Source organism: Morone saxatilis, unplaced genomic scaffold (assembly GCF_004916995.1).
Source record: "Morone saxatilis isolate NCDOM2014 unplaced genomic scaffold, NCSU_SB_2.0 Contig23, whole genome shotgun sequence".
Taxonomy (NCBI): Eukaryota; Metazoa; Chordata; class Actinopteri; family Moronidae; genus Morone; species Morone saxatilis.
The window spans coordinates 18912866-18928119 of record NW_023339796.1 but is presented as its reverse complement, the minus strand read 5'-3'; the positions used below and the strand labels follow the sequence as shown (position 1 = coordinate 18928119).

At 42.5% G+C, this 15254-nt stretch overlaps 3 protein-coding genes across 5 annotated transcripts in view; all 3 read right to left on the bottom strand.

The window, feature by feature from the left end:
* The window catches only part of tmbim1a (transmembrane BAX inhibitor motif containing 1a), a 10113-nt gene extending 5142 nt beyond the window's left edge, over nt 1-4971 (bottom strand). The window contains exons 1-4 of one of the 3 annotated variants that reach the window (XM_035670228.1): nt 4723-4971; nt 1773-2081; nt 469-536; nt 172-236 (exon numbers count right to left, since the gene is read on the bottom strand). In XM_035670228.1, coding sequence (XP_035526121.1) covers nt 172-236; nt 469-536; nt 1773-2076 — 437 coding nt within the window. In that variant the 5' untranslated portion in view covers nt 2077-2081; nt 4723-4971. The other 2 variants (XM_035670229.1, XM_035670230.1) reach the window with 2 other exon arrangements.
* An 819-nt stretch (nt 4972-5790) lies between these two features.
* Nucleotides 5791-11011, bottom strand: casp8 (caspase 8, apoptosis-related cysteine peptidase). The gene is made up of 12 exons (XM_035670225.1): nt 10854-11011; nt 10237-10382; nt 9338-9513; nt 9081-9186; nt 8388-8517; nt 8210-8265; nt 8073-8112; nt 7794-7864; nt 7559-7670; nt 7254-7381; nt 6567-6958; nt 5791-6206 (listed from the first exon to the last, which is right to left on the bottom strand). The coding sequence occupies exons 2-12, from the start codon at nt 10342-10344 to the stop codon at nt 6068-6070; spliced, it is 1458 nt and encodes a 485-aa protein (XP_035526118.1). The 5' UTR covers nt 10345-10382; nt 10854-11011; the 3' UTR covers nt 5791-6067.
* A 349-nt stretch (nt 11012-11360) lies between these two features.
* Nucleotides 11361-13242, bottom strand: catip (ciliogenesis associated TTC17 interacting protein). Its single transcript, XM_035670231.1, has 6 exons — nt 13032-13242; nt 12727-12894; nt 12519-12643; nt 12041-12117; nt 11864-11931; nt 11361-11701 (listed from the first exon to the last, which is right to left on the bottom strand). Exons 1-6 carry the CDS (start codon nt 13083-13085, stop codon nt 11513-11515), a joined length of 681 nt encoding a protein of 226 aa, XP_035526124.1. The 5' UTR covers nt 13086-13242; the 3' UTR covers nt 11361-11512.
* Between the last annotated feature and the right edge of the window lie 2012 nt (nt 13243-15254).

Genomic DNA, 15254 nt, shown 5'->3' with positions numbered 1-15254 from the left:
GCTGAACATGGTCTGTCATGTGACTTTACCCTGTTTACACTAATCATGTGACTACTTGCCGGGAAACAGCCCGAGCCGACACATTTGTATTTGCCCTGATGAAGGCCTTAATGGCTCAAACTTATTAGGCATCTTTAACTGTTGCTAATACAACACACTAAGTATACTCACACAAATGTGAATACGGCCACAATGGCTGTGGTGACAAGGAGCTGAGACGCCAAAATCAGATAGACCTGAAAAACACATGCAGACAAAAGGAACATTACACCCCGTAGTTTTAGGAAATTTAGTCCATCCTTTGCCAGCACTGGCCCCAGTTAGTGTCTCATCTTCCTTCTCACACACACAAAATAATGACACTTTTCAGATTGCAGGTGATTTAACTTTCAGAAAAACATTAGTTTTGTTCTGTGGTTCAAATGTAATGATAAAGGACAGACATCTAGTATGGTTTGTGGGTTTTACCTTTCTGATGAAGGCATGACGAATACTCATGCTGTCCCAACCGCTGCCGCTCGCCGCAAACTCGTCACCTGTGTTGTCAGGACAGAAATATGAGCAGTCATCCTTCACCAAAGAGTAAGAATAGTGTAAATTCAACGTTCAAAGCAACCTTTTTTAAAATATGCTATATTAGCTTCCTTGCAGAATGTTAGAAGAGAAGATTAATACCGCATACTGAATATCCCATTCAATTACAGGCAAGAGATGATTAGCAGAGCTTAGCATAAAGACCTGAAACAGCTAGCTTAGCTCTGTGCAAATGTACAAAATCTGCATAGCGGCCCCTTTAAAGCTCACTGTCTGTTTCCCCCCCTTCTTTTTTATGCTAAGCTAAGCTTACTGTCTCCTGCCTGTAGCTTCATATTTACTGTACAGATGCGAGCGGTATTAATCTTCTCATCTAACTGTAGGCAAGAAAGTGAATGAGCAAAGTTTACTAAAATGTTTCGCTCTTTATTTAAACAAATTGAGCATTAAGGCCCGGTCCACACATGATGCATGAGCAGCGTGTGTGCGTGGTAAACATTTGGATTTGGATTTTGGTGCCCATGTTAACAGGTTAGAGCCACAGGGGCAGTGTGAGCCATGTAGGACACACTCAGCCACAGCGATGCTTCACTAGAGAGTCAAGGTCTCACCTATTTTGTCCGCACACATTAATTAATTAAAGGGTTTGTTCATAGTCATATCGACATTATAGCAGCAAGGTATACCCCTTTTGACTTCAGTTTCAATGTCTATCTGTACAATATGTACAGACATGAAAAAATATAAATATATATTTTTATTCAACACCTTTCATATCTGTTTCACATTAAAAGCTCTCTGACGTTTCTGTGGACAGAATCCATTCATTTATTAACAAGGCTTTTACTGTATTGTATTTATCAATGGCAAACTCAAAGACAGGACTGGCAACAGCAGCGCAGCAGCTCTCAGGGGTGCGAGCTGGGGCAGTTGAGCGAGGCAGCTGTCACGCACTGCTCATGCATGCTGTGAGGATAAGGGGTAATACTGAGGGACCAGGGCCTTTGTTCTTGTTAATGCTGGTTGTATGTAGCTTGTGTGTTTTTTTCAACTGGTTCAACAAGCCAGTGTCATTTTTTTAAAACGTCAGTACAAGGTACCAAAAATCACCCTCCCAAATTTTGTCACAAGTGGCACAGTACTGTGTTCACTTTACATTAGTTTTAAAAAAGGAAAACTCCATTAGAAGTCACACACACACACACACACAATAATATGCTCAGCAGTCCCCGTCTTACCAGAGCTCAGGATATCTGATGGAATGGTAGGTGGCATGATAGGGGGCATGGGAGGAGGATTGGGGTAGCCAGCTCCTGGAGGCCCAGCGGGGTGAGGCTGTCCTGGGTACGGGCCAGGAGGATAGCCCCCCGGCTGGCCTGGGTACAGAGGGGCATTCGAACCAGTGGGGTAGGGAGCAGAGGGCTGGGGACCACCAAAGGCAGGGAAGCCATACGCAGGGGGTGGTGGGTAATTCCCTCCCTGAGGTGGATATAGCGGGCCCCGGGAGTCGTCGTACCCTGGTGGGTAGTCTGACCTGGACATTTTCTCTGTGAGGAGGGAAGTGGGAGAAAATACAGTTCACTTGTGTTTAACATTTCTATGTACAAAAGCAGACAACAGACAGGGTGAACAGTAGGGAACAAACAACAAGGACAAATACATCTCCATGGCCAATACCCACTGATTGGAGCTTTACACAGATCCAGCCATCAGTGCACATACATGCCTTTAATGCTGCTCATTATGAATAGATTAAATGACTGTGAATGTGAAAGGAGCAGTAGAGAATTATCCCCAACTGTACTGTTGGTGACAAAACAATTCCTATATTCAGGTGATTATACTAATGAAAACATATTATTCAAAAAAACATATCACAAACATGTACACACAAGAATGTGGCTGCAGTCAGCACTGGCTGCTGTTGGTGTCTGTGAATTATGTGCACATATTTATCCAACACTTACATTTGGCTGGGTAATAATCTTACAAGATACATTTAGGGTTGTATGAGGTTAAAGTGAGCATATGGTTCTGCTTAGCATTGTGGTTCCCAAAAAACCACCACGGGCTCAGGAACCACCACATGCATCTCTGAGGGAAATATCTAATAATAAACCACACACACATGAACAAAGTGTTGTCACATATGGCCGAAGTATTCCATGTTCCTGCGATGAGTATTAAAAAAGTTGTGGTACTTTTACAAGATGCTTTACCAACTAATTTAACCCTCTTTTACAACGTCAATCATTTATATTTTAAACACATTCCGCAGATGATTTCACTCCTTACAATATTACAATAGAAACTAAGCCACCTTATTAAAAAGACTGACCTGTGAGTAGGTTCCTGTTTGCTCAGTTATTTAGAAAATAGAAAATGTTCTCTGAGCTTTATCCACACTAGAGCTTTTAGGGGAATACACACAGTAAAGGAATTTAAGAGCTGGCTCCACCTAGTGCTGCCATTACATCACATCCCAGGCACCAAGCAACAGGACCGAAAACACTGAATGGAAAAAGTGCTTCAGTCAAACAGTCACAAAATGAGCCACAGAGCTGATCACCGCTTTGGGCATTTACACACAGCAGACGAGAGGGCTGACAGACTGTGTGTGTTTGAATAGGAGGGTGTAACTTCTCTGTCGGAAAGTTAACAATTAGAATCTGTCAAAGTGGGTTTCAGATAAGTTGTAGTGGATGTACAAGGCGGTGGCTTGAGTCGATTTCCCACATCATCATCATCGTCACCAACACTATGTTCTAGTCAGTGTTGTAAAGTTTACTCAAATATCTCTTTACACATCACTGGCAGCAAGGCCCTGTACCCAGGAAATACCACATATACCATGTGAAGTGTGGCGTCACAGAACAATAGAAACACAAGACAAAAATAGTACGAACCGGTTTGGCTGTCAAATTAAAACCAGTGATAAAACATATTTCTGACTTTATTTATTCAGGGTAGGTTCACTGAACAACAACAACAACACATTCACACTCTTTATGACTTCAATAACTTTGTTTGGTTTTCTGTTACTTTGTCATCCATAGTTAGGTTAACAGGTGACGATGATTAGGGACTGTAGAGAAATTATTAGGGGGTTAGAGTCTCAGAAAAGGAAGAGGGTATTGTAATTTGTCTTTTAGCTGTAACTAGTGTAGTGTGACCTTTTTGGAATAGCAGAAGAGACTATTTTATTATTTTCTTGCCCTAAATTTACATTTTATTTTACCCTTCTTCTGCAATATAGTTATTAGTTTAGAGCTGCAAAGATTACTTGTGTAATAAAACTCAACTGACAGAATAGGCAACAACAATTTTGATTCAGCAATTTAATGGTAAAATGACCTCTTCATGACCTTACATGATAGAAAATTGGATAACTTTATTTTTGTTCGACTGTCAAACTAACTGAAGTAATGAGTTAGTTAGTAATGGCTGCATTCCCTTTATGTGTCCCAGGTACAGGGCCCTGACTCACTGTGATGGCTTACTGAGACACTTAAATGGATGAAGCCATCATTAGTGTTACTGGTTACACCTGTGCTTCTCCCTGTATCACGGTTCAAATGTCTGCCCTACATGAGTCTATTCTCTGGTTCTCAGCCGACAGCAGTTAAAGTAATTATTCATAAACAATTAATTATATAATATATAAATAATTACATATTAAACAAACAAATCGAAACAACGAGTAATAACCCAAAATATAAACGTAAACACTCATACAGGCTGGACGAGAGGTTGTGCAACAGGATATGTGCATCTTTACGGTTTCGCCCAAAGTTTTAAAGACAGCCGTCTGAAGCGTGAATATTCAGTTCAACCGCAGCTAAATTAAACTTTAATATTTTATGTTTACTCGACTTTAAACCGGGATGTCAGAGCAGTTTCAAACGGGGGGCTAACATGAACAGAGCTCACAGTCTGCGCCCACCCTGTCCGCGGAGGACCAGACCCCAGCTCACAAAAAGCCTTTTCAGGTGTTTGACCTTAGCCTGCAACACAAACAGCTACCCGGCTATGAATAGCGCCCAGCCACCAGAAAACACAAGCCTACACTTGATGGCGGGTTACCAACACACCATAGCAACACATGAAATTCAGTCCACAAAGTATGTATATCTAAGCTAATAAATCGCTTTGAAAAGATGACAACATCTTAAAATGAGCTCTACTTACCAAGTAAGAGACGGCAACGTAAGACACAGTCTGGGCGTGTTAATTTTCCAGCGATAAAACGACAGAAGTGGAGGCTTCCCGCTGTCAGCCACGCCCTCCCTGCTTATAAAAGACCTCCACAGCACTGAGAGCTTTGATAAACGGGTTATGGGCAGATGACCAGCAGCCTGTCTGTCTGTCTGCTCTCAGCTCTGTCCTCTAGTATGTGGAGCAGCAGTGGACAGATGTGAGGCAGCAGTGAAGAACATTTCCTGGAATAGTGAAGAGCAGGGTGGAGTCCAGAGGAATCTGAGACACACACACACACACATATCCAGGGTGTGTATATGTTTGTGTGTGTGTGTGTGTGTGTGTGTGTGGCCTGACGGGTTTAGCTGACTCATTTTCAACAGGCACTTCTCGTGTTACTAACTAAAGGGTGCATTGCAACTACAAAGTAACTACTGTACTTTTAAAGCATTTTAAAGTACATGAGATGTTCCAGTTAGTGCTATCATACATGTCCACTCAATCTTGGAGTTAAAATGAATTTGTTTATTCTCATGCATTCATCTGACAGCACAAATGTCTATTTTGCGATAAAGATTTAACATTCAAAACTATATAAGTCCAACTCTATGATAAAGTGGTTAGTTATCTGGACATGATCAATATTAGTAGTATAATAGTTTACTGTAAATGTCAACATAACATACAACTCATCAATCATTTAACAGTCTGAAAGGCCGGTCTACTTAGAACATTTTACTCTTGTATCCATGTTTTTAAAACGATTAGAGGATGTAGATAATGGATGAATGCGAATAAAGGACAGTAGTTTTACATTTCAGTATTGTTGCTACTTTTACTTGGATAAAGGAAAGAAAAAAAAAAAAGAAAAAAAACTGTTTTATCCGCAAAAACCCTGACACTGATCATTATTATATGCCCTACACACTGATTTCATTGTGTTATATCAGTTTAAAAAGGTGGATGGAAGGTTTGTCACATAAGTGGTGACATTCATCACTCGCGTACATGCAACTGCTTCTCTGTGATCTGTAATGTGACAAAAAGAAAAGTTCCAAATGATGTCTTATTGTTTATTTTTCCTATATCACATGGAATTAATCACCAATGGTCATCAATTCAAAACAGACATGATGCTTCTTTGTTCTTAAGATTAGGAGACATCAGCTTCTTAAGGCAACTTCAAAGACGCTTACATTTAAATTCATACAATCAGCTATACCTTACAAAGATTAAAAAAACACACACACACTGATACATTCAGTAAATTTAGTATGGTCTATTAGAACCCGGAAATTTGTGCACATTTCCGGGATTGCACTTGGTCTCCGTCAGCTCACACACATTTGAGGACGAGCTTCTTGGTGAGGGTGTATTTAGGCTCAGGCATTTGTTTGTATGTTAAATATTCTCCTTTGCTGACCTCCCTGTTCACACGTGTCAGGACAGTGAGAATATCATCATCCCGCTCCGAGCTGCACAGAAAACATTGGAAACATATTACAAATTATAAATCTTGCTCAAATTTTAATACAACAACATCATGGCCTCTGACATATCACATCAACAGCATAAAAAAAACAGCAAAACCACATCTACAGTATTAATTGTTTTTGCCTTTCTTGGACAGGTCAGCTGAAGATAGAAAGGAGAGAGGGAGAGAGAGGGGGGATCAGTCTAAGCTCTATTCTAATAATTGTACGTTATTTATTGATATTTTTTATTATAAGTGCTCATCCTTCACAACAGATACTGTGGTTGGTCAAAGCTTTGTCTAAACTGTGACTGGTGGACAAACAGCTCAACAAGCATCTTCTTAAACTCGTGTCTCTCACCTTTCAGCTGACTTCAGAAGCTCCCGGCACAGCTGCTGGATGTAGATGGAGCCTGTGGAAGTGTTTCGAAACGACCTGCACTCTGGCACAGTGGCCATCCCCAGCAGGAAGTCAGCATCATGAGGCACCGTCTCGCCATGTACAGGACCTGCGTCTTCCTCCAGGCGGCTCTCTCTGTCCCCCTCCTCCTGTCTTGGCCTTGGGGGACATGGCACAGATCCTCTCTGGTAGAGGTTTCCCTGACATGCTTGGATGAAGAACAGTTTGGGCTTCCCTGCCAAGGTGGGAGCTTGCCCGCTTGTAAAGGGCTTTGTCACATCTTGCAAGAACACCTTCTGCCCATCAGTCCCAAAGACACACCCCTTGTCTCCGTGGGAAAGCAGGCACACCACCTGAAATCAGAGATCAGAAGCAGTTAAACATGAGATGAACTTATATGCAAGCAATCACAGTAAATCACAAAAACTTGTAGATTTGGATCTACAAGTTTAGTTAGATAGACAGACATCGTTTTTGAGAAGTTTTCTCATTCTTTTCTGGAGAGTGGTATAGGATGTTTTCATTTAACTCTAATCAAGAAAGCAAATAGGGTATTAAGATGTCAACTTTTTCTTTTAAGGAGTAAAAAAAAAGGTATATGCAGTAGTAACTGTTGTTAGAGCTCTGAAAGTGTGTGGTACTGCTCACCAAGGCATCATCATTCAAAAAATTCCTTTGGCCCAGCTCTTCTAGCTCCCTTTGCATGCATTCAGCACTCAAGTTGTGGTGCACTACCACAGTGAAGCCAAGCGTTGTGAACACTTGGAGCAAAGACTCTGTGTCACATAAAAGAGAGACAAACTGAAGCACACTGGTAGATTTTATTTTACATCATATCATATGAGATAAGTATCAACTCTGAGCATCCGGAACCCTGATTGGTGCTCGCTAACTAATAAGTATGCAGTTACATAAACAAATCAGATCACATGGTTAAATACAAGCGTACATACTCTCATCCTGCTGAGACCCTCTTCTATAGTTCAGCGATGTTTCCGAGAAGTTCTCATTGTTGAAAATCACACACATACCGTGAGGGATATGAGCCAGGACGTAGTAGTCTTTCTAAAAGGTACATGCACATCCACATAGATAAATCATAAACATGATTATGTTAATGATAATGTTCTGATAAATTCATGAATAGACGAATGGATGAGAAGCATGTGTGTTTGTGTGAATGGTTACCGGATCAAAAAGAGGCAAGGACTTTGGCAAGGAGTTTGGTTCTGCATCGGAGTAAACATTAGGCCTGAAATCTGAAGAACAAAGACAGCAGAAACTTACATCCCTTGGATGTGTGTGATAAAGAATAAAGAGTAATAGCATGAGAGTGGATATCTGACATTGAGGAAGGGATGTGAGGTTCTTAAACTGTTACCTAGGCTTTAGGGGTAATTATTCAATAGCTGTGTGCTCAAATAAATATGGAGTCAGTGAGTAATACTGGGAAATAGAGTGACTTACCGTTGTACATCTCAGATATGGACAGAACAGGTTGTGTTGGCTGAGGGGGGAAGAAAACAGAGTCTTAGTCCTCAGTAAAGTGGCTCATTATAAGAACTGTACACAAACACACATCTAACACACACACACACACACACCTGGTAATCCATGCTGACACGAGATAGTAATGTAGTTTGAGGTCGCCGGGTTCCCCCTGAAAGAGAACATTGATATCATCGATGAATTTCATAGTAATACACCATACACATATGTTTGTATGTGCTTGTATGTATTACTGTGTGTGTGTGTGTGTGTGTGTGTGTGTGTGTCTCATACTCTGTTTGTAGCGCTGTACAGTCAGTGCCTGCTGTTGATCCAGCTGCAGCAGTGTTTCATGCAGCTCATCAAGGTTTGTCTCTGACAGTAAACCCGCCTTTTCCATCTCAACAAACACATCCAGGGCTGTCTGTAATCAACAGAGAAGACTTGTTTGTCTCCGTGTGTGGAGGCTTTGCAGCCGCATTGAAGGTGTGGACAACACTTCTGTTGCACTAATAAAGGTCTGGAAGGGTTATCAATACAATGTGCCAAAAGTTGGGTGCACATTCCTATTGAAGCCCAGTATGCATGTTAAATGAATGTACACTATTCTATTTTAATTTGAAACATTAAAGTTGTATGTACAGTATGTACAACCCAGTTCCTTGGATAATGAAACTTACTGAAAGCATTCAATTATTTACCAAACAAAACATGGTTTAGTTTGTTTGATACATGTCAATTTTCAAAATATGAAGGAGATACATACCAAGCTGCAGGTTAATGTAGCAGTTGGGAAAAGATAAAGTAGTAGTAGTAAATGGTGAAATCCTATTGGTATGCTAATCACAGTGAAGAGAGTTTAATTATTAACTTATAACTTTTAACTAATGTTGTATATCATACTTTTACTAAAGTAAAAGAGTGAAGTCTACATGTCATCATTTCTTTTATAACTGTGGGTGTGGCAAAGTAAGTGAGTATTCTTACATTGCATGTCTCAATTTGTCTTTTGCCCAGCTTGCTACTCAACAGAAACTTCATCTTGCCGAGGTTTTCCTCGGTCATGTCCTCATGTATTTGGTACAGCATCACCCTGACAGAAAGAGCAGGAGAGTGAAAAGGAGAAAGACAGACAAAGAAAAAAACAGGAAAATGACTAAAACTTTGGGAATAAAACTGATTGGATTGCAATCTTGCCACACTGTTTTCTCTTGCAGTTGCAGTACATTTCTCTCTGCTTTCACCTGTAATCTGACAGGATGGGATTTGCGTCGGTTTCTTCTGGCCGCCTGCTGTCTGTCTCCAGGAGGCTGAGGAGATCAGCTCTTTTGATAGTTCGGAGCAGCTGATAAAGTAAGGAAGGGTTGTCTAACAGACCTTTTTCTTCTAGTTTCACAAAGAGGGTTTTTGCATCCTTGACCTGTATGAGAACAACCAAGAAATACACCATCAAACCTTTGACAAGACAAACCTTGAAAGGAAGCAAGATGCAGAGAATGTTAACAATGGGAGAGAAATACTGTCTGTAAAACACATATCCATCATAGACTCTGACTACGTTTTGCCATCCAAAAAAGTATTTTGAGTTAAAAGAAAAATATGAAAAAATATGAAATAATGATCCCTAAGGCCTATTTCAACAGCAGCACTTTGATATGTGTAAGTTTGATAAGTAAGTAAGTGTTTTTTTTCTACCTTTGCCTTTTGCCAATTCCCCCTGGTTTCCTTTAGATAGTGTCTCAGTTCCTATAGTTTTTGGAGCACTTTGTGAATTGAATTGATGTAGATGTTCACATAGACCAGTCTAACCCAGCAGCTAAGCCACCCTTTTTTGAGACAGGATAGCAGCTGAATGTTGTATGCTTGTAGCTACGTGGAGAGTGATAAGGAGAATGTTTATCAAGCTTGGCCCAGCACTCCAGATGGATACTAATATTATCAGGGGGTGAATTTTAAGATAACAGAGCACACAAGGCTCAAACTCAGAAAGTTCAAGTTCTTTTTCTTTTTTCTTTTTTCCCCTTAATCCAAGAACTTTTAAGTACTTTCCAGGCCCGTGGCAACCGTGGCTTTGGTAAAGGATACTTATTCTCATTGTTTGAGTAAAGGCCAAACAAAAGCAGATGAGCCATGTAGTACTCACCCCCTCCAGGCGTTTCCTTTGGATAAGACCCTGACACAAGAAGCAGAGAGCTTCCACCTCAGAGGACACCAGCTCCTCATCAATGTGGGCCAACATCAGTCTGTCCATCACAGTACCAATCCCACCAGCACAGGCCTGGTGCTCGGCTATCAGGTGATATCAGAGGCACAAACAAGAGAGACAAAGAGAAGGTCAAAAGATTGTATCGTGTTACTGCCTCTTTCCTTGTTTTTCTTCTTGATTTTAACTTTTACACTTATGTTAGGTTTTTTGCCACTTTGTAACATTTCCTGTGCCATATACATAAGACTTCATATTATTACATCATAGTTGCCCCACAGTACGGATCACAGTCGGTGTTAATATTCAATAACACGCTGCGGTGGCCACACAGAAAAGTCCATCAGACAGACAACGAAAAAGGTTTGGACTCAAAACCGAGTGGCACCATTAAAGTAATATCATGTCAGTTTTTATGAGTTAGTTATACATTACTGCCAACAGGTTACATTTTGGGTTTCTCCATAGACTTTACATAACGTAGGTTACAGCAGGCACAGGCTGAACTAAGTTGCTTTCGTGTAGAAACTGCGTCAACTTACGATGTTGAAACTTACCGAGTTCAACTTACGTCCAACAAGCGAAAATATCTAATAAACTTCAGTAAAACCTCCTTTCTGAGAGCTAACAATTAGGTTTTAGTAGCAGCGGTTGTTATTTTGCCGACACTCCTTCACGTAAGTTAGTTCCCGCTGCTTTCACTTTCAGAGGAAACCAGAGAGACTTTTTAGGGTTGTTGCTTCCGCTTACAACCTTCAAAATAAAAGCCATGAGCGTAAACAACGAAGACGCAGAGGGATTTGGAATATTATTGCCGAGATATTCATAACAGCCTATGTTCTTACATCTCCAAATGTACCTATTTAGAGAAGGCTGTAACACGTCTATCTTTTATCTTTTCTATAACCTTTTTATTATTTATATTTTATTTTGAAGACAGACTCGCTTCTTCTTAGTTTGGGTGACTTTACCTTAAATACTCACTGCCCAGACATCTGCCTCGCCCAGACAGGACTGATAGGGTAACACAACGAAGCTACAACCACAGCTTGAAACAAACCACTTTATTCATATACTAATCATCTGTCACTCACACAAACAGAACAAGCCAAATATAAATTAAAATTTTAATCTCCAGTTAAACTGATAAACAACAACAGAAAGTTATTTAAAAAAAAAGGCTGATTTAAGCACGGCCCCTCCCCCCGGTGTGCTTTCAGAGTGAGGGGGCTTTCAGGCTTGGCTCTGGAGGACGGCGGGAGGCAAAAGGGAGAAAGTACTCTCTGGCAAACGAGAAGATATCATCTGGTTTCCTTAGCAGCAAGAACTGTAAGAAGTCAGATATAAGGGCACGGATCTCTGGATGCTGTCTCAGGTAGGAGGCATGGTCCCCCTTCAGCTCCTCCTGTCCCACAGAGACATAAACACACATTCATATTTATATCTGTTCAAAGGATTTATGCGGAAGGTGATATCTGTATAAGGAAACAGTATTACTCAGGTATTTCAGGTAAATGATTCAAATATTAGGCCACTGTCTTTATCACATGAGAACACTGTTGGTTACCTTTCTGTCCAAGAACTTGGAGCGCATCTGCATGTCTTCTTCCCAAACCAGGGGGGTCTTCTCAAAACCTAACATGCACAAACACACACACACACACACACACACACACACACTGTGTGAAAACAACATAACTGACTTTTTTTAGACAAACAGTTTTATGTGTGTGGGTACGGTTACCTTTTTCCAGGTGTGATGGCAGCTGCAGAAGTGTCATGGTGACCGGTGATCCTACCTGCATTCTGGTGGCCAAGTGCCTGATCAGAGAACATAAACTGATCAAAAAGTCTATTTATCACACAATATTAACATTTTATTCAAAAGAGTTATGTAGTTATATAATAGTTATGGATCTTAACGTAGTCTAAAGTTATTATTTTCATCATATAAACTGATTTAGGAACAGTTTTTGGACCTTACTTAAGAATGTTGTGGCAAAAAAAAAGCAATTCTTATTTTCAGGTGATGATACACTAATGAAAACATACCTATGAATATTATGTTCCATTTCTGCTAATATATCCTCCTAAATGTTACACACTGGACCTTTAAGGAGCTGTAAAAGTGTCAAATCAACAATCACACCCTGTGACAGTGTGAGACAGTGAGACTGTCCAGTAAGTGCAATACCCTGAAGAGGTGTAGTCATTGAGCTTACCCATCAGCCAGGAAGTAGCACTGCCAGGTAGTGGGACTGTCCTCCACAGAGTGAACAGTCCTCTCCACTCCAAACACCTCCACTGTCTCAGCCCCAACCTCCAGCTGCTTTAGACCCAGCTCGCTCTGACCACACGGAAACACACAATCAGAGCTCAACAACCCCACACAGAATCAGCGTCAGAGGTCATTCTGGCATACATACTTACAAAAGTGGTGTGGATAATGTGTAATCCCTGGTCGAGGGAGATGAAAGTCATGTGTTGTGGCACCTCCTTCTTAAGAGCGATCAGGCGCATCAGCAGCAGGTTGGAACCCTCAGTTACCAGCCCTCTTAGGACAGACATGGGATGGGAAACGCTCTCCTTCGTCACGTCCTGTGCACACACACAAGAGGATCACACCTTACAGTAATTTCACAAGACAAGAAAAGGTTTGTTGGTGATCTCCAAGCAAGAATTGAATGAATGGTGGTGTATCACATTTATATAAAAACTATTGTTTCTTCTCTCACCTCTCCTGTAATGGTAACTCTATCGATCACCATCTGCCCGTCACGCTGCACCATGTGACACCTCTTGTCCAAACTGTGGCCCTCGAGCTGAAAAGGGATTCAAATGTGTTATAGGGAATGCACAATACTCACTGAGCGCAACAGCTGATCCTTGTGCCTTGAGGAGGAAAATTTTACAGTAACTTGCTAACCAAATGAGAGGTGGCAGCCGCCAAACCCCCTCGCTGGTTGTGTCTTTTCACTTTCTCAAACTGCTAGAATTCATATCTGTCTCCTGTCCCCTTGACCAATCCCCACCCACGCCCTTCTTCCCTTTGCTATGTTCGACTGCGTCTCCAATTCCCTCCTTGATGCGAAACCCCACTACCTACCTTTCCTGTCCTCTTGTTCACCATCACCTTCGTGTCGCGACCCACTACCTTTTCCTTTGTTTTTCACTTCCTCCTGCGCACTGCCAATGATATCCATGTAACCATCCTGGTAACCTGAATCTCTCTACATACGACCATCTGGTTATTGCCATCGCTATATCAAAGTAGTGTGTTTCACTTGCCTCTGGGTACTCCGCTTACCTTACTCCACGACCCTCTCTGTGGTACTGGATAAAGCTTTCACCAAGGATGCCCGGCATTCCTGTTCAGTAAACGACACCCCCACAGCAGACACTGCTTGGCACCTGGTAGTTGCGCGATCTTTTCGTTCATACAGCCCTCTAAAACTGACAGTAACTACGGCCAAAGCTTGCAATGACTCACCCTGACACGTACCCACTGGTAAATCTCCTCCAGCCACCCCTCCCAGCTCCGTTGGTGGGAGGTACGGCTTAACATGGCACAAAGGACCATAAAATACTGAAACATCTGTGAAAGGATAAAACCTCAACCGTCTTTGTAGCCCCTGGCTCACCTCGTCATGTTGTTCCACACGGGGAGCATCATGCTCCCTGCTCTCGGCATCGGCGCACACGGGCGCTGGCTTGGCAAACACTCACGTCACACTGAACCCTCCCAGGTCGTCGGCTCCCTCGTGACACAGCACCAGAGACAGTCGTGGAAACACACACTTTCTGCCAGCGGCGCAGCTCTCGAGACGAGAGCTGGGCGCGGCAGACACCTAGCTCACACAATGGACCATCTGCTTCCTATAAAGCTGCGTTCTTTCTTTCAAAATGCTCACATGAAGTAAACACTCTCGCTTCCTTTGTCATTACCTTGACTGTGTGTGCTGTGCTGCGTGTGTAGGCTTGTGTCGTGCAGTGTGTGGTGCCCGTGTGTGTGGTGTATGTGGTGTGAGCTGTGTGTGTGAGGGTGTGCTGGTGTGTGCTGTGGTGTGTGTGCCTGTGAGTGTGAGTGTGGTGTGTGTTGAGCTGTGTCGTGTGTGTGTGAGTTGTGCTTGTGCGTGTGCTCGCTGTGCTGTTCCGAGTGTGAGTGTGTCCGTGTGCTGCCTGTGTCGTGTGTGTGTGAGTGGTGGTGTGTGTGTGACTGTTGTGTGTGTGTGATGTGTGTGAGTGGTGTGCTTGTGATGTGGTGTGTTGTGCTGTGCTCGATGTGTGTGTGTTGTGTGTGTGTGAGATGTGGTGGTCGTGTTGTGTGTGTGCGGAGTTGTGTGTGGTGTGAGTGTGTGCTCGTGTGGTGTGAAGTGGTGTGTGTGTGAGTGTGCTGTGTGTGTGTGGTGTGATTGTGTGTGTTGAGGTGCTGTGTGGTGTGTGTGCTGCTGTGTGTGACGTGTCCGCCTGTGTGAGCTCCTGGTGTGTGCTGTGTGCCTGTCGTGGCAACTCAAGCATGTGCCAAAACCCAGGTGGTGCCAACTCTCCAGAAAACACACTGACCAACTCACCGGACGACTGCACATGAATGTGAACCGCTTCCTTCCAGCAGCTTTCAGCTCTTCTCCGTGTCCCGCTCCATTTCCCAGTATCCCCTGTAAGGCACCGGCAGCGAGTCTCGTCTTCCAGCCGGGAGGCTAATTCGTTGAACCGCTGCTGTTCTATTTAACGCAGATACTCCCCCGGTAGTGAAATACGCCTTCCGCTTCGGCGTGTCAGCAGCTTCTATGAGAACAGCACACTTCCTGTTGTGCCAAGAGGTGTGCTTGATATGATCTTGTTCTTGGGGCAAGGCAGTCTTTTGCTGTAACTTCCTACCTCCGCAGCCTAAAATTTTCCGACACGGGAAAAAGACGTTGTACCATGCAAACGACGCTGCACGTACCGTAACGGTGGTT

Excerpts from the sequence above, each read along its gene's own strand:
- casp8 (XM_035670225.1), bottom strand. The coding sequence starts at position 10,344 with ATGGACAGACTGATGTTGGCCCACATTGATGAGGAGCTGGTGTCCTCT. Across the intron at positions 6,959-7,253 it reads TTTTGAATGATGATGCCTTG|GTGGTGTGCCTGCTTTCCCA; the intron begins GTGAGCAGTACC and ends CTCTGATTTCAG. Across the intron at positions 6,207-6,566 it reads CTTCTGAAGTCAGCTGAAAG|CTCGGAGCGGGATGATGATA; the intron begins GTGAGAGACACG and ends TTTTCTGTGCAG.
- catip (XM_035670231.1), bottom strand. The coding sequence starts at position 13,085 with ATGGTGCAGCGTGACGGGCAGATGGTGATCGATAGAGTTACCATTACA. Across the intron at positions 11,932-12,040 it reads GCCATCACACCTGGAAAAAG|GTTTTGAGAAGACCCCCCTG; the intron begins GTAACCGTACCC and ends TGTGCATGTTAG. Across the intron at positions 11,702-11,863 it reads CCAAGTTCTTGGACAGAAAG|GAGGAGCTGAAGGGGGACCA; the intron begins GTAACCAACAGT and ends TCTGTGGGACAG.